This window comes from Diuraphis noxia, unplaced genomic scaffold (assembly GCF_037042655.1).
Source record: "Diuraphis noxia isolate RWA-SAM2 unplaced genomic scaffold, SU_Dnox_SAM2 contig0002, whole genome shotgun sequence".
In the NCBI taxonomy this organism is placed as follows: Eukaryota; Metazoa; Arthropoda; class Insecta; order Hemiptera; family Aphididae; genus Diuraphis; species Diuraphis noxia.
In genome coordinates, this window is record NW_028301712.1 from 51,096,128 (window position 1) to 51,120,109 (window position 23,982).

Here is a 23,982-nt window from a genome sequence, read left to right on the forward strand (position 1 = left end):
ATTATTATACGTTCTATATAAAGAGCTTTTCATTGGCGTGTGAGGTGTTTATGATAGGTAGGTACATGTATCTAAGTGATTTATTGACTCCTGTGTATGTGTGTATACTTTGTAAAAGTAGATACGGTGGATCGCGGCAAGGTGACGGAAGTCTTTACACGTAGGATTTCACACATTGAAATAAAATGTGTGATAATTTTAAACGTAGTTGTAAACCAACTTTAATAGGTAAGTCTAATATGAATATAAAATATTTTATAAATGTATAATAATATAATATTCTTAAATTACTCGCATAAGTGAAAATTGAATTACATTGATGAGAGTTTTTTCAAGATAATTCCGCCGATTTGAAACCACTGGATTTGTCGGTAAAGAGTTCTTTGACGTCGCGTCATGTCAAGTCAAAAAAACCGTACAAATTGTTTTGCGAAGTTTGCGCAAAGGGTTTTGATAGACCGTCACTTTTGAAAAGGCACATAAGAACCCACACAGGTGAGACAACAAAACTATCATAATAGCATGCATGATTTTTTTTTCCAGAAAAGAACTATTAGATTTATTATACAAAACTATTATAAAATAAGCAAGAGCTCATTAAATTGTATTCTTGTTAGAATACGTCATTAAATGATATGTTGAATTTATTTAACTAAAATTACAGGTTTCTAATAGAAATTGTTTTTTTTTTTTTGGATTTCTGTATAATTCAATGAGTATATTTTACACTTATAACAGTTATAACCCTGAACATCGCAGGGAAATAAACTGCTTAATATAAATTATAAATACAATATTAATACCTGCAGAATGGCTATAAAAGTTAGGTACTTATATACTCGCATACTTAGGTACCTACCTATCTAAGCTTTTCATACATTTTTAAAGATCACCTATGCTGAGTGGCATGACTTTTCTAATAGTATATTATACTCATTCAAATGAATTACCGGGTGGTGCCTATACATAATATTAGAAAAAAGTCCGAGAAAAATTATTTAAATATAAATTTATTATTATTATGTTAAATTTAAGTAAATTATAAAATATATTAAAATAAAATTAGTTCGTAAAAAATTATTTGACAAAAATGTTTTAATAAGGTTAAATATCTTTTTCAAATAATGTGTTAATCACCTTGTATACTCAAATGTATTTATTATAGACGGGTTATATACAATGATATATCAATTTGGGTCTAGGGGTACCTATTTCCATTAAAAACTAACATGTTATATTACTATTTTTTTTTTTATACCTACGATATAGTGCACTATAGTAGTCAACCACGTGTCATAGGCCATAACAGAGTTAACAGTAATAGTGTAATACATATATTTTTATAAAATGGATACTAGTGTAAATTTAATAAAAAATGGAAAAAAATTATTTTTGGTGGATTTACATATACAATCCAGCATAAACTAATAAAAAGTATGAGACGGAAATGTTCCCAGAAGTCTTCGAAAAAATGTCCTGGTACATTAACTACCAACAGAAGTAAATACATATGTTTATAATATATTTACATTTTGTAATTTACTTATTTATTTATGAATGTAAAAAGAATATATTTATATATGCAGATTTAAAGAATCCAAGCTTAGATGTAAAGCATTCCACCAAACATGCTGGTGATCTACACGTCGGCATCGTTGAAAAAGCAAAGGAAGAAATTTAAAACCTATTTAAAATGTCAACAAATACACTTTCTCAAGTTTTTGAGGAAGTAGTCAATAATTTGAGAAAAGAAAACACAGTAAAAAGAACATTGCATAATTATAAAGGAAAAGGACGAATGTATCCAAAAAACCTCAAAATCTATCAGAGCTAAGTATAACTGGTGATTAGACACTATATAAAAATGAACGCTTTTTATTGTACGATGGTGGACCAGATTCGGATGAACGAGTAATTATTTTTTCTTTGGATGATGGTTTGCGATATATCACTGATGCCAATAATTGGTTATGAGATGGAAACTTTTCTTTGAGTACTGAACATTTTTTACAACTGTATGTTATAAGAGTAAAAAAAGAGAATATTTATGTACTACTGGAGAACTTTGATTGTACATACGTCACAGGTACGTACAAAAAAGTTGGTTCGGGAGAATGTTTAAAACTACGTCGAATTAAAGCGTATAGTACCCAACAGAGATATGGAACGTGCACGAATCAACATTAAATGGGGAACATCGAACAAACAATATTTGTGCGAGAGCTGGAATAATAGATTCAAACATGTGGTGGGGCATAACCATCCTACGATATGGAAGCTAATTGATAAAATGCGACCGGAAATAAGTGTCGATATCGCAAAAATAGAATTAAATGAAATTGGGTTAACATCTAAAAGGAAACAAAATACTTTGGAACACAGTCTTCAAATGACAAATACTATGTCAAAGATCTGCAGATAACGAACCAGTCGAACTGATACTACAAAATATATCGCATTGTTTACGAAAAAAAATTAGGGAGTAGTAACAATAATGGTAAATTACACGTGACAATTAACTTATATATTATGTATCTACATGTTAGTTATAATAATGATACATAAAAAAAAATGTATGTACAATGTAAGTATATATATAAATTTCTTAATATAATAATTTGATATATAAGTAATTTTAAAATAATGATAATAATTAATGCTTAATTAATAATTACGTGTATCTAATAAATTATATTATTTTTAAATTACTTTTTTCTCAGACTATTTTTCCTCGGACTTTTTTTCCCCGGAATTTTTTACCGTTTACCCTATACATTTAGTATTGATTATAGGTAAACTTACAATAAAAACTTGAAAACATTTTCAGACATCCGCTAAATGTACCTATAATTTAAGAAAAATATCGAACACTAGCTGTGAAAATAAGCCAAACAATATTAATACAATCACATAATATACCTACTATCAACCTTAATTAATATCATTACAATCGAATTAATCGATAAATCCAAATGGTATTTTTGCCATGCGGCTGTTCACAGGTGAACGTCCACACGCTTGCGCCGAATGCGACAAAGCGTTCTCCACGTCCAGCGCGTTGAACACCCACAAGCGCATACATAGCGGCGAGCGGCCGCACGCGTGTCCAATTTGCGGCAAAACGTTTACGGCCAGTTCGAACCTGTACTATCACAGAATGACACATTCCAAAGTAAACGGACGGGTCAACACCCATTAGAACTTTGAGTACATTAATAACTAGTAATAAGTATATAGCAACAACTATGTACAGCTATAAACGTAGCGCGTATGAAATGAATATGTTAGAAATATCAGTAGGTTTATTGTTATTGTAATCGGTGACGTACCTAACCTGCAGAATATTACGAAATGGGAGGCAAAATTATGAATTGAACCAAGTTTTGTCATAGTTTATGTAAGCGTAAATAATTCATATTTTATTATGGAAAAACAGCAATGAAAGGGGGGGGGAGGGAGTACGAGGGTTAAACACCTAAAACGGCTAAAACCCCTCTAGCTACGCCACTGGTTGTAATACCGTGAGGGTTGTAAGTACTGTATGGCTGTATTTTAGAGTTTAAACAGAGCCGACAAAACAGAATAATGACAAACACAAATTGTAAGTTTAACTCAACAGACAACAGTAATAGAACATAAACTTTCCATTAATACGAAGATAAAAAAACAAAAAAAAACAAAATGGAAGCATAATATATGAGACAAAATTTTACGTATTATTATAAATACCTATATGTATACAGGGTGATTCTTTTAAGTGGGTACACTAATTATCTCGAAAAGTATTTACTTTTTTCAAAATATTTTTTTACATGGTTTCAAGTTGTTAAAAACCAACGTTTTTATTAAAAAATTATATTTTTTATCCTTATCATTTTTTAAGTTTTTTACTTTTTTGTATGACAACATAGTTTTAATTTCATATTCCAAAGCAGAAAATTTTTCTAAAAATTCATAAAAATCGAATTTAGGGCTACCTAGTAGTTTTTGAGTTATAAGTATTTAAAGTTTAGATTGCCAGAGTGGAGTGGTACGGGGTTACCCCGCAAAATGTTTGTCCACTACTCCACTTGTCTAAACTTTAAATACATATAACTCATAAACTAGGTACTCGTCCTAAATTCGATTTTTATGAATCAAAATACTTAGAAAAATATTCTGCTTTGGAATATGAAATTAAAACGCTATGTTGTCCTTCAAAAAAGTAAAACACTTAAAAAATGATAAGGATAAAAAATATAATTTTTTAATAAAAACGTTGGTTTTTAAACAACTTGAAACCATGTAAAAAAATATTTTGAAAAAAGTAAATACTTTTCGAGATAATTAGTGTACCCACTTAAAAGAATCACCATGTATATATTTATAAATACGTACAATTTGTCGGATGTTGCGGCATAAAAAATACTCGCTGTAAATGAATATATTGGAAAACAGAAAACCTATGTCTTTTTATCGCTTTTAAACGTAGTTGAAAATTTCCCCAGAAATATGAACATCATCACGTCGTCGTCAGTTAGGATAATTAAGTCACGGAATTGTTTCAATATATTAATTTTTCTCCCAATCTATCAAGTCGAGAAGTAATGTTGCTCTGTTGCGGTTTTGTCGGCTTAGTGCTAACTTGACATAATGGCGTACTGCCAATCTACATGTTAAAAAATAAAAATATCTCACCGGAATAAATGACTCGGATTCGACATCCTGGTACGAATATAAATAATAAATTATTATTTTTCAATTTTAAATAGGTCATTAAGATATTATATCGTACATACTTAGTATTTAAATTTTAAAATTTGAATACGTACATTCTTTATTATCTCATTGGGTTCGAAAATATAAAATAATATGCTATCTACAGCACAGAAACAGAGATGGCCCCAAATTGATTTTGACAATTTAAAAACTAGTAAAAATCTTTCACAGTTTACTAGTTCAGTATGTATTGTGTGTTTATGTATTTAAGTAGTAGATACACAATACATTGTACTTAATAGTTATACATTAATACTGTCAAACTTGGATAATTCAAAATTGTCAATATCTAAGACTTTTTCCCGCCCCTAGAATGTCCTATTTAAAAAAATTTTTGTTTTAAAAATAATAAATATTGTAATAAAAATATGCAAGTATTTCACTAACTTTTGTTTTAAATACAAATTTCAATTTTAAATTAAATTAAAATTTTTAATTTTCTTGGATAAGCTACATTTTGTCAGAGGTTTATTCAACTTTGAGCTTAACTATTTCAACTGTATGGAGTTATATATTTTGTCAGCTTAATCTTAAATATTATTCTGATAAGATTTTTGCTAGTGAAGTTTATAATATCAAATTATAATGCCGTTACCTATGGATTATAGTTTATTATTTTATACGATCAATGTTGTAGATACATTTATTCTGTTATTTTGATTGGATTTATTTTTAGATATTTTTTGACCAACTATAAAACCCATAAATACACAATAATCCATTATACTTAAAAACATAACATTCCAAGGTGGGACAATATGATTTCAGGTGAAACCACACAAGTGTAATACGTGCGACAAGTCTTACCCAACACCGGGTAACTTACGCGCCCATATGTCATCACACTCAGGCGAATGGACATATCACTGTAAAACATGTGGCAGAGGATTTGGAAAAAAGATCAATGTAGAAAGGCATGCTAAGACATGCCGTAGATAAACCTAAAAATAAAAGTCATAAATTATGACTCATAACAAACTAATTAGATAATATCATTATTATATTTCTAATAGTAAATATAAAAATATTGTGTTTTAATTTAGTCTTCCGTTGGTACATCAAGTCTTATTTTTTTACTAGCGTTTTCTTTTTCTTCTGTACTTTGAGTGTCCCGTTTATTGTTATTTGAAATTTTGCACAATGATGCTTGTGTGTGTGACGAAGTATCTTGTTTGGTTATTTGTCTTACAACCATTGTAGCATAATTGGAGGGACGCAGAGAGAATTCGATCGACAATGATTTGAAACAACCATCTATAATAAAGGATTTTCTTTTAAATATTAAAATCATATTATACAATTTAAATATTTTATATCATTTGATCACTCACCTGGTACAGAAATGAATGGTTGCTTATTATCTAACAATTCAATATCAGATAATAACAAGTCATCATTTAAGTCGTTATGATTAATGGTAGTCCAGACTAAATCTTCAGCTTTAGATACTATACACCTATAAGTGCCTTTCAGTGAAAACAGTCTAAAAAATAAACATATTATAAAATTAGACAGTAATAATATTATATGGAATAAAAAATTTACTTATTTTTCTTTGAAAGCTTTTCAGAAGTTAGGTCATCTTTTGCTAAAAGATCAATATACCATTTTCCTATTTCATTGTCTGGATAGCTGACATCACAACCTGGCAACGGATATACAACATCAAAAATGGTATACTTGGATAAATTTTCTTCTGATATTGATTCAACTTCTGGAAATTTTATATTAGTTTCTTCTTCTTCGTCTTCTTTGTTTTCTTCTCCATCAATAACTTCAAAAGCTACTTCTTTTGATTCATTGTCCTTGAAAACCAAGTCTCCCACAATTGGTTTTAAACCAAACTTTTGAATACGCTGTGATACAATCTTGTTCCATAATAAACTCTGATAAGAATGAAGATACAATAACACCAAGTTTCTTGGAATCTGCAACATTTATAATAATTTAATTAAACATTATAATTTATAAATATTACATTATACATTACATTTATTAATTATTAATTTTCTTACAATTTGAAAAGCATTGACATAGGCCTTGGGGCCATTAAAAGCTAATGATCGAATTATTTTTGCTTCAACAGAGTAATTTTTTTTTGACAGTTGTTTTAACGCTAGATTTGGGTCTCTAGTTTTCCACCATACTGATCTGGCACGATCAGTGTCATTTTCAAATGCACTCTCCAATGGTCTAGGTTTCAAAATATGCTCAATAGCCTAAACATGAAAATTAAATACATTAATATAAGATTATCATAGTTTTTTTGGTAATCGGTCAAAAAGTCTGGTATGGAAATAGTTGGACAAAAAGTCCGAACACATTTTTAGTTTCGGACAAAAATTTCGAAAAAACAAAATTGTCTAATTTGTCATAATTGTGTAATTACAATATTTTATATATAATATATATATATTTTATATTTTCTTATTCTTATTATTTCTTATTCCTAACATAAATACAACAGAAATCTACTGGATTATGATTTTTAAGATAACATATTATAAAACATCGATAATAATTATAATGAAAATAATAATTTAAAATGAGTTATATGTTTAAAAAAATTGTCAATACAAACATTGATCCAAATATAATAATAATAATAATATTTAAAAAAAAAAGTTACCTATCAGATATATTTACAGATATAAATTAATAATTTGATCTATGCTACGTTTGCCAATACAATAATTATATATGAACTGACTATATACATATAATATTACATGTACCTACATAATAATATTATATAATATAAGGCACATTATAATTATAAATGAAAATTGAATAGACAATTATGTATTTTCGGACTTTTTGTCCGACACTAAAAATGTGTTTGGACTTTTTGTCCGACAATCAAAAAATGAATCCGGACTTTTTGTCCAACTATTTCCATTCCGGACTTTTTGTCCGGGAATCAGTATTTTTGATATAGTTAATTCTAGTGGCTCATGCTATGGTGCATTTGCAATATTTATATATTTAATGCATAGGTATCTATTAAAACTATTTGTGCACCACCTTAGGTGAATCTCACAAGTTGTCACTTATAATAAACAAAATTGTTGATATATATATATATATAAATATATATACCTCTTCACAGTTACCACAAGCCAATGATTTTCCAACAACATAGGTGGGAGACACTACTGAACTACCAAATCTTTGTAAACCATAGTAATTAATAAACCCATGAATTTTTAACATTTCAATAGCATTAGATACTTCTTCATCATTTCCATTGATATTTCTAAAATAATAAACGATCATATAAGATTCTTATAATAAGAATATGATATTATAAAAAAAAATAATAACAAAAACCATATGTTATCTACCATATGTTATTGATAGAATTATTTAAACATCTTAAAGTACAAAGATTATTAGAAAATTATTATTTATTAAAAATTTTTTTTTTATGAGTAATATTAATTTTCAAATATCATTGTAAAAATTACCTTAGGACAATGCGAAATCTATTTCCTTTTAGATCACCTAATTTAAGGGTAGAATCTTTGTAAACATAGTTACCAGTCCATATATTTCTGGCATTAAGTTTTGCTACATTATTGGCATCTAATTTTCTAACTGATAACATTTGAGTAGTGTTTCCACGCTTATCTTTAGTGCCTGCATGTTTAATTGTATTAACTTTCACTCTGAAACAAACACCAGATTTATATAAAATAAAAGGTTGGTTATACATTACAACATTAAAAATTAAATTTTCACAACACAATAATAATATTTTAATTGTTTATAAACAACTAAAGCTTATATCATACAAGTTGTATGTATAATTTTAACCTACTAAGATCATAATTTGAAATATTTTATAATCTTGTATAATAACATCTAGTAGATACAATTTAACATGCCATTAGTACCCAGACGTGATGATTCTTTCTTAAAAATAAACATTAGGAAAATTTTGGATCAGAAAAATTAATTCAATTGTTATTATTGATATTACAGAGGCCTACTATCGAAAAATAAAAGCAAAAATATTATCAAGTGTATCTCACAGAGTGGTATTGTTTTAAAAAGAGTTATTAGTAATAACTGTCAAATATAAAAATTTTAAATGCTCATACTTACTTTGAAATTTAAATAAAAATACCCTAGATAATATTTTTACTTAATAAATTTTGCCCCAATAATATTGAAACTAACAACACACAATAGATTTTGCTACACACATATTTATTACGCTGAACATTTTTAAGACACTGACAATTTGATGTGAGTATGCTGTTTCCTCAATTAAAATTAGTAATTTTAAATATATAAGTTCTTAAATTTTCAAGTACTAAGTAAAAAATGTTGCATATTAAGAGGATCTTATGCTTGTGTGCACCTAAACATAAGCTACCACCGAATTTTACCAAAACATTTTTAAATAATAAACAGAAATAGTTAAATTCAAATAATATTTAATGTTTATACAAAACAAGTCTTAAAATTAAATCCAAATATTACCTTAATTGTTTTGAGAGAATGCTCACTACATTTGTAGTGTCCATGTTGCATTTGTGTAAAGCAAAATGGAGATATTCAGGTATAGATTTAGGCCATGTTTGTCTCTCTGGAAAAAAATGATATGATATTAAAAATGATAAGTAGGGCTAGGATTTATATGCAATAAAAAATTGTAAAATATGCATATTATTTAACAAAATATGCAAAAATGAATTTTTATTCTTATATTAAATTTTACTTCATATTATTATGTGCTAATATTACATATTATTATGTTATGTTGTTTCAAATTTTCAAACATGATTGATAAGCAATATAAATTTAGAATAGATTTCTACTAATTAAAACCTTTCCCGGTCACACAGTGTTATTATATTTAAATGACTCAATTGGTCTTAGAGATTAATATCTTCTTCCATTTCATCTTCACCATTTATGACGCTAAAATTTTTTAAAAGATTTTTGAATCCCTTATTCTTCTTTAGTACCAAGTCCAAGCATTATGTTTAAACATGGAGACAAAAATGATTCTATTTAATAGAGAATAAGACTGTGAACATATCTGACTACCAATCAATTTAGACTAAAGGAAAAACCATGCAAATGCATATAAATCCTAGCACTCGTAATAACTAATAATACTACAAAATTAAAATTAATCAAAGTAATCTGATTTTACAAATATCTTTGACCTAATATTTACTTCAAAGTAAAACATATTAGATTATATTCATGTAATCCTATACCATAACTAACCATTTTTAACAAGTTTAGATAATCTAATGACAATAAACTGTTTATCTTGATCATTCTTTTTAGTGTTAGTACTAACTTTAGCGCCATACTTGAATTTTAAAAAATTGTGTATTGATTTGCGCTGTTCTTTAGTTAATCCATCCACCTGAAAATGATTTATAAATAAGTAAAAAAATATATTTATTGTTTACTTTTATTACAAACATTACATCAATGTCAATACTTTTGGTACTATGTAACTCTAACAGTTTTTCAATATCTTTAGAGTATTTTTCACATAAACCAGTTTCATCAATAACATCTAAACATAATCAAAAAGTTAATAGTTTAAAGAGTAAATGAAACTAAGTTATTTTTGTTATGAATTACCTTTCAAAGAAGTATCTTCGGCTTCCTTTTCTGGAACAGTACGGCTTGTAAGACGAACAACAGTTCCATCCAACGCAATTTCATTTACTTGAAAATCAGACAACCTAAAAGGAGCATTGTTATATTAATTAATGATAAATAAAAAAAAATAAAAAAAAATAAAAAAATATTGGTGTTCTATTCACCTGTGCTTCAGTATACCAGAAATCCCAGGAACAGATGTTGTAAATTCTGTAATACCTACATCTTTTTCTTGAAGTCCTTCATACAATACTGTCTTTACAGGACCTGAATATAAAAATTAAAATTTTATGTTATATTTTAAATGAATTCAACTCAATGATAGTAGTAAATGAAATATGTACGAGAAATTTTCAGGAACGAATCGTCATTGGCTTCATTAGTTGCTTTGTTACTTTTGTCCAATTCTTCGACAACAGAGGTACTCATTTTAAAAATGTAATAAAAACTTTGTTAGACCGACGAATGTATTAACTGTTAGGTATACAAAAATGGAAAAAGTAAAATCAGAACTAAAATGTTTCAAAAAATCATAACACTGTTTGACAACGTTAAAAATATTAAAATAATATATTTAAAATAGAAATACTCAGATTGATATTATGATTTTTCATAAAAATCATAATATAACGTAAAGCAGTGTGGTTATTTTTTAACACACGATGTTCTAAATACTATGATGTAGTCATGTCTCATGTAGAGAGTCATGATGCTCGTTCACCAGCTATCAGTTATCTAATATGTACCCATTCTCCCTCCTGATACAATTTGCGCATGCGTAAAGACTTTTCCGACACGATATTGTTATTACTGTTATCAATAATGTGAGATTTTATATAATCCCGCATAAATTGAAAATTAAGCTTTGCCTTTTGGGTACATATTAAATAATATTAATATGTACCCGGTGTCCAGGACTCTAACCACAACGATAAATAATTTGTAAAAATGATCCAAGTATAAAAATACTACATCTTGTGTGACAAATAATTTATACATTTATAAAACCATTTTTTAAGATTATCCTTACTCCTTAGTGTAAACATTTTATTAGGTACCTAAGTACCTCAGAAATTTCTCATTAAATTTTGATTTAGATTCTTCCACATTTTTAAGAAAATCAACCACTAAATAATTTATAGTTTAAAAGAACTGTAAATTAAACCTGTGTTTATATTATTATAACGAAGTTTTTTGAATATTTTTCAAAATTATCAGAAAATATCTTTTTAAGTGAATATTTGTAGATTTGTTTCTAGAAAATATTAGCTTATTAATATTTCAGGTGTCATAAGTGAACATAAATCCATAACTTATACATAACACAGGAGTCTTCTTATTTTCTAATTTTCTATGACATTTTAGAGTTATTATTATTTTTTATTAATATTTGACATATAAGGTACCTACGTCACATTCGTGAAACTAAATATTCCCATCAAATACGATTATAAGTGTGCGAGATGGGACGAATTGCACGAATTGAATTAAGAGTGAACACTAATAATTATATTATATATTTAACGTTGACGTCTCACCTTAATCCCACATTATTGTATAGGCTAAATGTGTGCGAGGCAAAAATTATGAATACGTATCATTTGAATATGTGATTGAGTATTTTTGGCACAAGTTCCGGATCTATGTCTCAGGAGACTTGGGTTCAACTACCAATAATGTAAGACTTTTGAATTAAAAAGTAGTTAGGGTTCGGATATACGCGTCCCGGTCACGGTCCAATCCCCACTATTCGGCATTCATTATAGTAGAATAGTGATAATAACCGTATTTGATTAAAGACTATAGCTGTACTATTATTGTTCTAGGGTTGTACTTACGACTTACCACATTTAATACATAACAAATTGTCAGATTATAGACAAAAAAGACTAAAGTAATCAAGTAATCGCCAATCACTATTCACTAATCAGTAATCAGACAATCAGTGCTCATCAGTGGTCACCACCAGTTCACCACTCGGCAGTCGGCACTCACCATTTAATCGTCTGATCCAATTCTACTATGCATCTTCGCTTAACTTGGTAGTTCCATTTAAAAACTGTTTGTCTAAAAATACTTAAATTGTATTTTAATAACAATCAAATATATTATAGTTGTGAATGGTAATGTCTTTTCCAGCCCAAAACGCTAGAGGTATTTACACAACTATTTTAATATATTTTATAATTGTACTGTAATAATTCATATTATAGTACTTTTTCCTCATTTAGGTATTCAGAATCGAAAGATACTTGAAGACTTGGAACTGAAGAAACAGATATTATTAAAAACCGGTGCTGTTCCAACTCCTCCAACAGTTTCTCATCCTACAACCCCGGTATGACAATGTTGTTTCACTTCACATTGTTAGAACGATCAAATAATGTTCAATAATGTTTCTTATACAGTGTACAATTTTAATAGATGTCTTATAATTAATTGTTAAACATACATTTTTGAGCAAAGATAGAATATAATAGTATAGTCACACAAAAATATAGGGTTAGAATCTAAAAGTTAATGGTTATAATTATCTTCTATTTAGCTAAATTTAAATATCAACACCAATGCAGGGGTAAATAATGTTTTGAGTATACAACATATTTTCCATAACAAATGTCAAAAAATAAATAAATACATATTACATAGGGTGTAGACTTGTTGTTTAGCTTATACTTGTAATTAACTAGCTATATAATAACCACCTATTAGATAGTATCTATATCTATAATAATAACTCATCAATATTAGATATTTATAAATATAAAAGTTCAGTTACTTGATAATAATACATCTAATTTTAAAATTTCAAAAAAGATTGATACCTAAGAATAAAAGTTATTACATAATAAGTCAATTACATATTCACATCTATCAATTCATTATATTAAATCTTATTTAATCATAGATGTTGATAAAAATTTTTTCTTTTTTATTTCCTAATTTTAATATCAACATTATGTTTTTAGGGAACATCTGATAGTCATTTTCAACGTGCTCAAGCCTTGCAATCTGCGGGTTTCTTCATCACTACTGATTCAGCTTTTGGTAATTCTATACTACCTGTCCTGCCACGCATTGAAAAATAATACTCGACCGCCATGGCAACTATGAAGTTAAAGAAGTTACAGCATGCACTTGAAGATATTGAAACATTTGAAAATCCAAAAATTGAACTTGAACAATACACTACATCATCTCATATTGCAGCTTGTATTCTACATACAGCCCAATTTGTATATAACGACATTAGTGGTAAATGTGTTGCTGATTTAGGATGTGGTTCAGGAGTATTGAGTATTGGTGCCGCTTTGTTAGGTGCTCAATATTGTGCAGGTTATATACATTCTACAATCTATAATATGATATCAGAATATTTCGAAATAATCATGTATATCCGTTTTATTTGTTTCATAGGTTTTGATGTAGATCCATCTGCTATTTCCTTGAGTGTAGAAAATGCTGCTGATCGTGATGTTTTAAGTCAATGTGATTTTATTTTATGTGATGTAAAAAAGATTGATAAAAACATGCAACTTAAAGCATTTGATACTGTCATAATGAATCCACCATTTGGGACAAGAGAAAAGGGAGCTGATCTAATATTCTTAAAAATGGCTATAAGTCTTGCTACTCATGCTGTGTATTCACTTCATAAAACAAGCACGAGAAAACGCGTTATGTCCATGGCAAAGGAATTGGGTGTCCAAGCTAAGGTTATTGCAGAGTTAAGATTTGATCTACCAGCATCTTACAAATTTCATAAGCAAGATTCTGTTGACGTGCAAGTCGATTTAATACGTTTTGCAATACCATTTACTATTAAATAATATCTAAACTAATATTGTATAATTTACATTTGTATAAAAGGAGAGAATACAATTTACCTCTTAACATTTGTGACTATTACATGTTAACACTATTTGAATTGATGAATTTTATAAATATTATCTTATACAGAAATAAACAAATTAACAATAAGTATCTGTATATTATATATTTAAATATTTAATTATTTTCTTTTGTCTTGAGTTTAATAATAATTTTAGTTAAATCTAATTGTCAGAATATTTGGATAGTTTTGTCAAGCCAAATTGTTGTTCATGATTTATACTGTAATTGATTAAATATATTTGTGCATGTGCACCAATCGCATTAAACATAGGGTCCAAGTATTGCCAGGCAGCACCTTAAATATGAGTGGAAAAATAGAATTTATCAGTAGGTATGTAATTATATTTTGAAGGGTAGGTCACCTAAAATTATTTGGGTGATACCAATTTTTTATTTTTAAGTATATGAAACAAACAATTGGCATTTAATTTGGTCCCTGTGACATATTGAGAATTAATGTATACTACATATTATATAAGTATTGAATTACGATCAGTGGGGACTGTCCATCGGTCATAACTCATAAGTGAACCAATTTTACTGCACATCATTACAATTTATACAGTTAACAATAAATTACTATTAAATAAATTTGTGTTATTATTCATATAAGTAATCCACGATAATCCCTGTGTATGAGAGTATATGTAGATTTAATGTTTTTCATTAGTTAATCAATGGTTTATGCAACATTAAAATATTATATTACATAACAGCCAACAGGGTTAGGTCTTAAAGCATTATTTGCATATTATTCTTACAGAATGTAGAAAAACAACAGAGAAGTATAAATACACTACACAGTTTGAAAAACAAATTTTATTTTGTTTAGTTCTGTATTTTTTGGGGATTTTATTATATTTTTACTTAAAAGAATTTAATACTTTTAGTAGTGTAACTAATATGTTTAGAACTCAATATTCAAATTATTTACATTTAAAATACAGTTATAGAAACTATTATTGTTCTCTAATTAATAAATAATATAATCTTTAGTAAAATGAACAACAAAGTTAAATAAAAATTACTGCATATTAATATATTATTAACTTATACTATTGATTTGTTATGAAAAATATTTGAGTTCAAAACACATTTATTTCAAGAAAGGTAAAATCATTCATGTGTTATATTATTAGATAGAGGTAAAAAAGTACTAGTACACCTGATATCCAAAAAACAAATATAAACTTAATTTCAAATGATTAAATTATAACTTAATTGTCCTATAATCTTAACAAATAAATTTATGCAAATATTAATGCATGATAATATAATTAATAGTTAGTACAAAGTAATGGTGGGTACTAGGCAGTAGTTGATAACTAGTAGCTATGTACTTTTCACTGCATGTAAAGCATAAGATAAATCAGTCGAGTCAGTCCAACTCCATCGGTTTGTAAAAGGATCATATGACAGTCCATTAATTGAAATAGTATCACATCTACCTAGATAAACAAAGTTAAACCAAAAAATTAAATATAAGTATTTCAACTATAAGTTGATATTCAATATTTGGTGATCTTATAATATGTATGCATGGTTTAGGAAAAATAAGAACATTGTTATAGACATTTAAAAAAATTTTTTATCGCAAGAAGTTATAGAGATTTATCAAATTTAGTGCGATGGTTAAACTCATATTTGATTATGTTTGTTGTGAAACTGAAAAATATTTAAAAATTCTTCAAAATTGAAATACTAATATATTTTTGTACTACATGCATGTACTTACAAAATAATGCTGACTAAATTGTAATATAATTAATAGGGAACAGATTTAAAAGCATTATGTATCTTGTATAATTTTTTGGGTAGTAAAAAAAATTGCTAAGTGAGACAGATCTGTTTCACATCTAAAGATTAAAAATACACCACTTTTATTTTGCATATTTTTGCTTATTTAGGCATTTTTATAAATAAATGCATATTTTAATATTTTAATATTTTATAGGTCATATTATTGTAAATAAAATATATTTAAATTTAAGAGCATATTTCATTGTTTTTTAGGGCATATAAATCCGTCCCCTAACAATAATTAATAACAAAAAACATAATGTTGTATTTCAGTATATGCGGACAATGTTAATAGTAACATCATTTGGAGCCATCCACAGGTTATAAGTTAAATTACAAATTTTACAATCATTTTAAACTTACAATTTATTTCTAAAATTGACTGCAATTCATGAGTACAAATGAATTTTTCCCATTCATGAGTACCTTTTGGTATGAAATTAAATGTTTCTCCAATCACTATAACACTCAACCATGAACAAACCGTTCTATTGGGAGTTGTTATAAACAAAGATCCTCCTGGCTGTAAAAAAAAAAATAAAAGAATATATTTGAGTTATTTATTAAAACAGTAGTCACAGCTTAAATCAAGCCTATTCGTTTTGCCACAATTTGAACAAAATTAACTAGTAAGTGGTAATTATGTATTAAGCCAAGGGTTAATAGTATATAAATTATTACAATATTTGTTGAAACGTAAACAATTTAAATATAAATATCGGGTGCATAAAAATCACAAAATGTTTTTTTGTGAACACAAACTTTTCTACATTATCTTTCATGATCCTAGATAATTTAATCATGATTTTAATATATTTTTTTGAATATTAATTAAGTTTTAGACAATCATAATTTCCATTCTCCTTCAATAACTATTGATGAGAACATGACGTAATTAAAACTATACATAAAACACACTAATGTGCTATAATGTCTTCAAACAATGGGTCGCTATATGTCTACTGCTTAAAATTTAAAATATCCATATTTATAAATATTATATAATAGTATGATTTATTATGTATGTATGTATGTTAGGAACAATACGAAAAAATTATTTCATATGACATCGGATAAAAGAATTTTTGAGTAAACCGTACTATTTTATATTTGTAGAAGATAAGAATGGTCTTAAAGCCACAGCGTTGGGTAAACCATTTGACGAGTATTTGCCTAAAGATCTTTGTATAAATTATGTGTAGATTGAAATACCCATTAAAGTATATATAATGGCAGAAAACATGTCTACTGACCTAGTGACCTAGAAAACCAATAAATAGACCTGTCTTGAGACAACAAACATAAAGAAATTTTCAATATTTTTTAAAAATTATTTGGGAATCTTAATGCGCAGGAAGTTTTGCAAAACTAACTGCTAAAGCCATTTCAATCCTTCTAATATTTCCAACCACATATCTATGTGAAAAAGGGTTTTCAATTATAACAAATTTGAAAATGTCAAAAAGAAATTGACTTCAATCAAAATATGATTTGCGGAATTGCTTTGAGTGAAATTGAGTCAATATGGAGTATTTTATGCAAAAACAATCAAGCTCATAATATATCTCATTAATTTTTGTTAGTATTAAAACATGTACATTTTTTTCTGTATCATTAGATGTATTTTTTTCTTGTATCATTACTCATAATAAAAAATCAAATATTACCAAGAAAAATTTAAATTTATATTTATTTAATTATAAAAACTCTTCTACAATGGCATACTAGACATTAAACAATTTAAACTTTTTTTGGCTAACATAGGTTAAAAAATGTATGGTAAGAAATTTGGATTTGGAGTTTAAAAGTTTGAAGACCACTGTATTAGATAATACTTTGCAATGTACAGTTAATTTCCTGTCATATGATATTGGAGAATCTAAGTATTGGTAAATTTGATTGACTGATAATTCAACTATTAAGTTAGTATGGTGCACTAAAATAATTTAGATATACCTTTAAACATTCAACACATTTTGTTAAAAATCCATATTTATTGGATACATGTTCTAAAACTTCTGAAGTTACAATTGCATCATATGATTCTGTGTTTGATAATGCATGCTCTTCAATTGATTCATTTAAATACCTACAAATAAAAATGAAAATTTCAAAAATAATTTTAGTGAACAATGTTTGGGTCTAATTACTTAATATTTTTGTTTCTAAGAATTACAGAATGATTGTTGGCAATTGTTATTAGTTCTTTACTGGGATCTATTCCAGTCACATTTCCATTAAGACGTGCTAATGCCTAAATATAAATATAAGATTTTAAAGTTTTAAAATAATTCAAAAATTTTAACATGTAAGAAAAATTGTAAACTATACCTCAGTTAAAAGTCCACCACCACAACCAACATCAAGTATTTTTATATTTTCTAAGCTTCGACCAGTGCCAATGTTTTTCGTTTCAATTTTTTTCATATTTGTTAATCCGTTTATAATAAATGAAACTCTAACACAGTATTAATTATTACACGTTAATACTTAATTACTATTCAGTTAGTTATAATTACCTTAATGGATTAAAAGAGTGTAATGCATTTAATGGCCCATCACTGTTCCACCAATAATCTTTCATGTTTGAATGATGTTCTACTTCGTGAGCATTAACCGTTTCCTTTACATAATTTTGTGTTAAGGATCTGAAATTAAAAAAAAGTTACAATATAACATTAACTGATTTTACTTTAAATGCTGAACATAATATATGAATACATTCTATTAGGTTATAATTTCCATACAAAACACAGATATACTACATACAATCTATAAGTTGATTATTAAAGTATTTATCACAGTAAATTAGAATTTGGACCAATTTGGTCAACAATTTTTTAGATATCTCTATTTAAAGACAACTTGACACATACATAATATAAGCTCTAATTTGAATATGAGTGTTTTCGATTTTGACTAAGTAACAGGTACTAACTACAGGATCTCAAATGGACTTTGCTTATCACATATACTCTATTCAAGTTAAGAAACATAGCCAATGGCCGACTTGTGCATAACTTGGTGTGACAATACTACACACCAGGTAAACAAATAGTTTAAATAATTGGGATGACAAATGAGATTGCCTGACTAAAACTTGTTGCTACCAAGTTTCTTAACCTAAACAGAGTACAGAACCGAGATAATTGAATTAAATATGTAATTATACTAAGGTAGTTTAACATAATACATACTAAATAATACATAGCATGTCTACAATTAATTTAATACTTAACACCTACATTAGACAAATACATACAAAATAAAATATACATTCAACTTTTAGATGTAATTATCATTATACATTTTTACCTGAAAATAAAGAAAGAACTTGAAATATTTGTTTTCTTTGCTATTAAATTCATATTGAAATATTAAGAATAATCATAAAATGTTTTAAATATTCAACTCAAATTAAATATAAAAATTGGAATAAGTTAAAACTTAAACTTGTATTTTGTCGGGTTGCATTGTTTACCTCGAACATTCAAAGTTACGACGTTCTATTGCACCGAATTTGTATGATAACGCATGATAATGCAGTTACTCCGAAAAATCAGCTGCTTCGAATAAACACATTCCACGGTCTAATGTTACTTCCAATTTATAAAATAATTACAATAATTACATTTATGAATTATTATCCCGATATGTCAATACCACTATATCATTTTATTACGTGGAACAAAATAAAAGGCCTCGGTCTCGGTGCAATAATCAGGTGTGTCCACATTTTTTCAAAAATCATTTTTTGATATAGAAATATTCAGAAATAAAATCTGTACCGAACAGTCCAAAAACCAAATACCTATGTCCTGTGTGCAATAAATAGTGTTGTAATAAAATAATAAAAACAGATTTTTAAATTTCTGTTGTGGACAATAACCATGAATGTCGGGACCATAGGCGCCCGCAGAAATTTTTCTAGGGGGGGGGGGGGGGCAATGTCAGGATTTGAGGATAAATATTATAATTTTAATAGGTGTTTTAAAATAATAACCTTTTTTATTATACTCGTATACAATATATTATATTTTATACTTTAAATTTGTTGTATAGTATATAGTAATTTATCTTAAAACATTCAACTAAAAAATATATTTTGAAAAAGCCAGGGGGCAAATGCTCCAGCTTGCCCCCCACTGCGGGCGCCTATGGTCGGGACATATCTGTTAAACATTATACATCCATTTTTTTTTTCATGGACTCAAAAACCAAATACGTCCGGACATAACTGGTTACTGGTTGTTGCTCCCAACACTTTTATTCAAATTTTAATATTGGCATGAACATTAAATTTAAACCATAAGGAATGGGTTTAATCGGTTTATCTAATTATTATAAAAATAATAACACCACATTCTCAAATTTTGGTTCAATTGCCAATTTTTATATAGTTTTTTATGTTTCCCATACATTTTTAAAAAATGGATCTACCCGTGTTTTGCACTGGGGCCTTAAAATTAACTTTGGCTGCCCAGCATTTTTTAAAAACATTTTTTGCTTGAAACATACGTACTAAGAATGATGGTGCAAAAACAAATTTGCAAAATACCATTTTGGAAGTTATATCCTTCCAAAATTTGCGATTTCACGTTGATACACATACACACAACTTTGCATTTGACAGCAGCACGCTGCCCCTTTAACAAAAATTATCTAGAAAAATGTACAAAAAAGAATGTATATATATAATTAACACCTCCTGGACAATTAGGTATAATGCATTAATGTATAGTGTGATATTATTTGAAATTTAAATCAATATTAATTTATAAGCCTGTACTTTAAATGTTATGATTAATGGCGTTCACAAATTCACAATGACCTTAAAGGCAAATTGTTAGAAGAGGCTTTACGATTTTAAAGTTATGAACTTCATGAAAGATGTTCATGACATCTCAATCCGGTATCCACTAACAAGTAAATTGTACAGCAAATAAATAATAAATAAAATAATAAAAAATAAATAACTCGTCGTTTTATTTCGTTCATCCGTAGTCATTCAGCCTGTCTTCAGAGTATTCTAACTTTCTAAACTCTTCGTACTTACAAGTATTTTTAAATTTTTTTACTGTGAGTGAAAACGTGGAAATTGAAAAGAGATATTGAAGACGATGAAGATTTATTTATGTTGGGTGCTGGGTATATTTACCTACAGTTACAAAGTAAAAAAAATAAATAATAAGATTAAAAGACGTTTTAATTATATAATAAATATATATTTATAAATAACCAAATTGGTACTGCCCGCGAAATCCCGATAAAAAATATTGCCTGTTGGTTGTTTTGAAAACACGTCCACACACGTTCGACAGTGTTCGCAAAAACAACAACAAAACCAAAACCTTTTGATGTTTACCGACACCGCTCGGGACACGACTTTGTTTTTCAAAACACATACAATTTGTTGGAAAGTACAAAATTGTTTTAAAAATGTTTTGATTTTGTCGAAAAACACAGAGTTTTTGGTTTGTTTTACTTTTGTCGTCTCTGTGTGGACCCCCCGGCATTAGAATCAAAATTAAAAAAGGCGGGTAAGTCGTTGATGTCGCTCTGCTGTACAGTAGGTTTACAAGTGAGAGTTACTGAAATGGATGGAATTAAATTTGAATCCAATGATAGTATATCATTGTATACGAAAAACGATTCTGAGCGAAGACGGTTTATCTGTCTAGAATATATTATAAATTATTAAAAATTTTCAAATCTTAGATTTAAAAAGAAAATTTTTTAAGAATTTCTAGTTTACACACATGTTGTCAAAATTCAAACTTTGAATTCTTGTAAAAAAAAAATTGTGCTAATATATTTCTTTCATTTTTCATCTGCTATTGTGAAAATATGTTAGGAGCCTTATATAAAATTTTAAATTCTAAGATATAAAAGGAAAATATTTTATGAATTTCCAGCATAAAATAATTTACGAATTTTCGTGATTTTTACATAATATGTTGTCAAAATTCAAACTTTGAATGCTTATAAAAAAAAATTGTGACTATGTATTTCTTTTATTTTTCAACTGCAATTGTAAAAATATGTTAGGAGCCTTGTATTAAATTTTCAAATCTTAGAATTAAAAAGAAAAACTTATATGAATTTCTATCTAAGATAATTTGAACATTGCCGTAATTTTTACGTATCTAGTCAAAATTTGAACTTTAAATGCTTATAAAAAAAATCGTGCCTACGTATTTTTAATATTTTTTAACTTCTATTGTTACAATGTGTTAGAAGCCTTGTATTAAATTTTCAAGCTTTTCTACAGAACAAATAGTTTTTTTATCGATATTTATAGAAAAAAAAACTAAAAAAGTTGAAAAATTAAAATGTCAGTAAACAGCTCAAAACAAATCTAAATATTTTGAAAATTGTATCAAATATATAAAATGCCTATATAAACATTCAGTCAAAATTTCAAGTATCTGCGGTCATTTTTTTTAGAGTTACACCAAAATAAGGAAATCGCTAAAAGTGAAAATCCAATATTGTAAAAATTTAAATTTCAAATGCTCATAAAAATTTAATTTGAATTTCCGGTGGACTTTTTATTTGTGATAAAGATTGAAAAACTTGTAAGGAATCTTGTATTAAATTTTCAAATCTTAGATATAAAAGGAAAATTTTTTTATGAATTTCTAGCTTAAAATAATTTGTGAATTTTCGTGATTTTTACGTATTTTGTCAAAATTCAAACTTTGAATGCTTATAAAAAAGAATTGTATATATGAATTTCTTTTATTTTTCAACTGCTATTGTAACAATATGTTAAGAGCCTTGTATTAAATTTTCAAGCTTTTCTGCCTAACAAATACATTTTTATCAATATTAATTTTAAAAAAACTAATAAAGATCGAAAATTTCAAATGCCTATGAATAGTTCAACTTAAGTCGAAAATTATTGAAAATTGCATGGTGGACAAAATATACTTATATAAACATTCGGTGAAAATTTCATGTATCTATGGTCATTTGTTTTAAAATTACATCAAAAACAAAAATCGATTTTGTCGAAAAATGAGTGTGCGTAAAATTTCCCGTTTTTCCCTTAATTTTTAGTTTGTTTTTCTCGATTATTTAGAAAAGTAAATTTTTCAATTTTGACCCCCCAAAGTACCAACTAGATTCACTTTCTGATCGAACGAAGTACTGAAGTCAAAAATCGAAGCACTTTAACTGCCCCAAAACGTGATGACAGACACAAAAAAAAAAAAAAACACATATCATGGTAAAATCAATTCATTCATCGCTCCGCTCAGAATCTAAAACTATTAGATTCTTGAATAAAATGTTCAAAACACAAATTAACACATAATAATAACTAGGTAAGCAGGGTCAAAATTAAATATTATTTATTGAAATGGTTATTTTAGATATTTATTATCTGTAATGACTAAAAACTCATAGGTCATAAAATATTATTGAACTTTTTACTGAGTGCGTATAATTTCAGAAATGGTATTCGCCAGTGAAAATTTGTCAATGAAGAATAAAATATCATATTCAGCAGTGTAAAATGCGTCAACGATACAGTATTTTGAAGATTATGTTTCGGACATCATGGTAAAATCAATACATTCATCGCTTCGCTCAGAATCTAAAAGTGAGACATATTTCTAGATGATTCAAATGTAAATAAAATTATATTTTCAAAATATCATAATATGCGTACCTACGTAGTAAGTTACCAACTAATAATATTGTGTGATAAGTCATAAGTGTAACTGCGAAAGCAATAACTATTAATAACTTTTGTAATAGGAAAAATAATGCTAACCTAACCTCAATATACAACCCGACATTAAGGTTTATATTTTAGGATACTCTACCACCTGTAGCTATTAATATATAAATATTAAATTATACGTGGCAATTGATACCATATTTTTAGTC

At 27.2% G+C, this 23,982-nt stretch overlaps 5 protein-coding genes and 1 pseudogene across 7 annotated transcripts; 4 read left to right on the plus strand and 2 right to left on the minus strand.

Annotated features, from left to right (window-relative positions):
* The first annotated feature begins 130 nt into the window (after positions 1–130).
* Positions 131–5,768, plus strand: LOC107170356 (uncharacterized). The gene is made up of 4 exons (XM_089220547.1): positions 131–228; positions 337–495; positions 3,003–3,172; positions 5,527–5,768. The coding sequence occupies exons 1-4, from the start codon at positions 186–188 to the stop codon at positions 5,695–5,697; spliced, it is 543 nt and encodes a 180-aa protein (XP_089076673.1). The 5' UTR covers positions 131–185; the 3' UTR covers positions 5,698–5,768.
* On the plus strand, positions 811–2,187 carry LOC149058639 (uncharacterized; annotated as a pseudogene).
* Positions 5,741–11,097, minus strand: Pus7 (pseudouridine synthase 7). The gene is made up of 12 exons (XM_015520457.2): positions 10,737–11,097; positions 10,557–10,659; positions 10,372–10,475; positions 10,212–10,303; positions 10,003–10,147; positions 9,247–9,352; positions 8,226–8,426; positions 7,858–8,014; positions 6,774–6,977; positions 6,304–6,686; positions 6,090–6,241; positions 5,741–6,012 (listed from the first exon to the last, which is right to left on the minus strand). The coding sequence occupies exons 1-12, from the start codon at positions 10,819–10,821 to the stop codon at positions 5,798–5,800; spliced, it is 1,947 nt and encodes a 648-aa protein (XP_015375943.2). The 5' UTR covers positions 10,822–11,097; the 3' UTR covers positions 5,741–5,797.
* Positions 11,098–12,175: 1,078 nt separating this feature from the next.
* Positions 12,176–13,528, plus strand: LOC107170359 (SOSS complex subunit C homolog). Of its 2 annotated transcripts, none has more exons than XM_089219995.1 (4): positions 12,176–12,434; positions 12,507–12,546; positions 12,606–12,730; positions 13,362–13,528. In XM_089219995.1, exons 2-4 carry the CDS (start codon positions 12,513–12,515, stop codon positions 13,479–13,481), a joined length of 279 nt encoding a protein of 92 aa, XP_089076121.1. In that variant the 5' UTR covers positions 12,176–12,434; positions 12,507–12,512; the 3' UTR covers positions 13,482–13,528. The 2 variants fall into 2 exon arrangements, with proteins under 2 accessions (XP_089076121.1, XP_015375942.1); XM_015520456.2 differs by having other exon boundaries at positions 12,178–12,434; positions 12,624–12,730.
* Mettl5 (Methyltransferase like 5) lies at positions 13,494–14,877 on the plus strand. The gene is made up of 2 exons (XM_015520454.2): positions 13,494–13,728; positions 13,810–14,877. The coding sequence occupies exons 1-2, from the start codon at positions 13,494–13,496 to the stop codon at positions 14,220–14,222; spliced, it is 648 nt and encodes a 215-aa protein (XP_015375940.1). The 3' UTR covers positions 14,223–14,877.
* Positions 14,878–15,364: 487 nt separating this feature from the next.
* Coq3 (ubiquinone biosynthesis protein COQ3, mitochondrial) lies at positions 15,365–19,698 on the minus strand. 2 transcript variants are annotated; one of them, XM_089219994.1, is made up of 7 exons: positions 19,568–19,698; positions 18,606–18,734; positions 18,418–18,544; positions 18,237–18,340; positions 18,043–18,175; positions 16,450–16,609; positions 15,365–15,734 (listed from the first exon to the last, which is right to left on the minus strand). In XM_089219994.1, the coding sequence occupies exons 2-7, from the start codon at positions 18,668–18,670 to the stop codon at positions 15,619–15,621; spliced, it is 705 nt and encodes a 234-aa protein (XP_089076120.1). In that variant the 5' UTR covers positions 18,671–18,734; positions 19,568–19,698; the 3' UTR covers positions 15,365–15,618. The 2 variants fall into 2 exon arrangements, with proteins under 2 accessions (XP_089076120.1, XP_015375945.2); XM_015520459.2 differs by lacking the exon at positions 19,568–19,698 and adding an exon at positions 19,402–19,561.
* Positions 19,699–23,982: the final 4,284 nt, after the last annotated feature.

Bases quoted from the DNA above. Each gene is read 5' to 3' on its own strand.
- LOC107170356 (XM_089220547.1), top strand. From the start codon at position 186: ATGTGTGATAATTTTAAACGTAGTTGTAAACCAACTTTAATAG. The intron at 496-3,002 runs GTGAGACAACAA...GGCTGTTCACAG, and splicing joins GCACATAAGAACCCACACAG to GTGAACGTCCACACGCTTGC. The intron at 3,173-5,526 runs GTAAACGGACGG...ATATGATTTCAG, and splicing joins ACAGAATGACACATTCCAAA to GTGAAACCACACAAGTGTAA.
- Pus7 (XM_015520457.2), bottom strand. From the start codon at position 10,821: ATGAGTACCTCTGTTGTCGAAGAATTGGACAAAAGTAACAAAGCAACT. The intron at 10,304-10,371 runs GTAATTCATAAC...GATTATGTTTAG, and splicing joins CGAAGATACTTCTTTGAAAG to ATGTTATTGATGAAACTGGT. The intron at 6,687-6,773 runs GTAAGAAAATTA...TAAATGTTGCAG, and splicing joins ATGTCAATGCTTTTCAAATT to ATTCCAAGAAACTTGGTGTT.
- LOC107170359 (XM_089219995.1), top strand. From the start codon at position 12,513: ATGGTAATGTCTTTTCCAGCCCAAAACGCTAGAG. The intron at 12,547-12,605 runs GTATTTACACAA...TTCATATTATAG, and splicing joins TCCAGCCCAAAACGCTAGAG to TACTTTTTCCTCATTTAGGT. The intron at 12,731-13,361 runs GTATGACAATGT...TTATGTTTTTAG, and splicing joins TTTCTCATCCTACAACCCCG to GGAACATCTGATAGTCATTT.
- Mettl5 (XM_015520454.2), top strand. From the start codon at position 13,494: ATGGCAACTATGAAGTTAAAGAAGTTACAGCATGCACTTGAAGATATT. The intron at 13,729-13,809 runs GTTATATACATT...TTTGTTTCATAG, and splicing joins AGGTGCTCAATATTGTGCAG to GTTTTGATGTAGATCCATCT.
- Coq3 (XM_015520459.2), bottom strand. From the start codon at position 19,454: ATGAATTTAATAGCAAAGAAAACAAATATTTCAAGTTCTTTCTTTATT. The intron at 18,176-18,236 runs GTAATTAGACCC...TTTTATTTGTAG, and splicing joins CTTAGAAACAAAAATATTAA to GTATTTAAATGAATCAATTG. The intron at 16,610-18,042 runs GTATATCTAAAT...TTTTTTTTACAG, and splicing joins AATGTGTTGAATGTTTAAAG to CCAGGAGGATCTTTGTTTAT.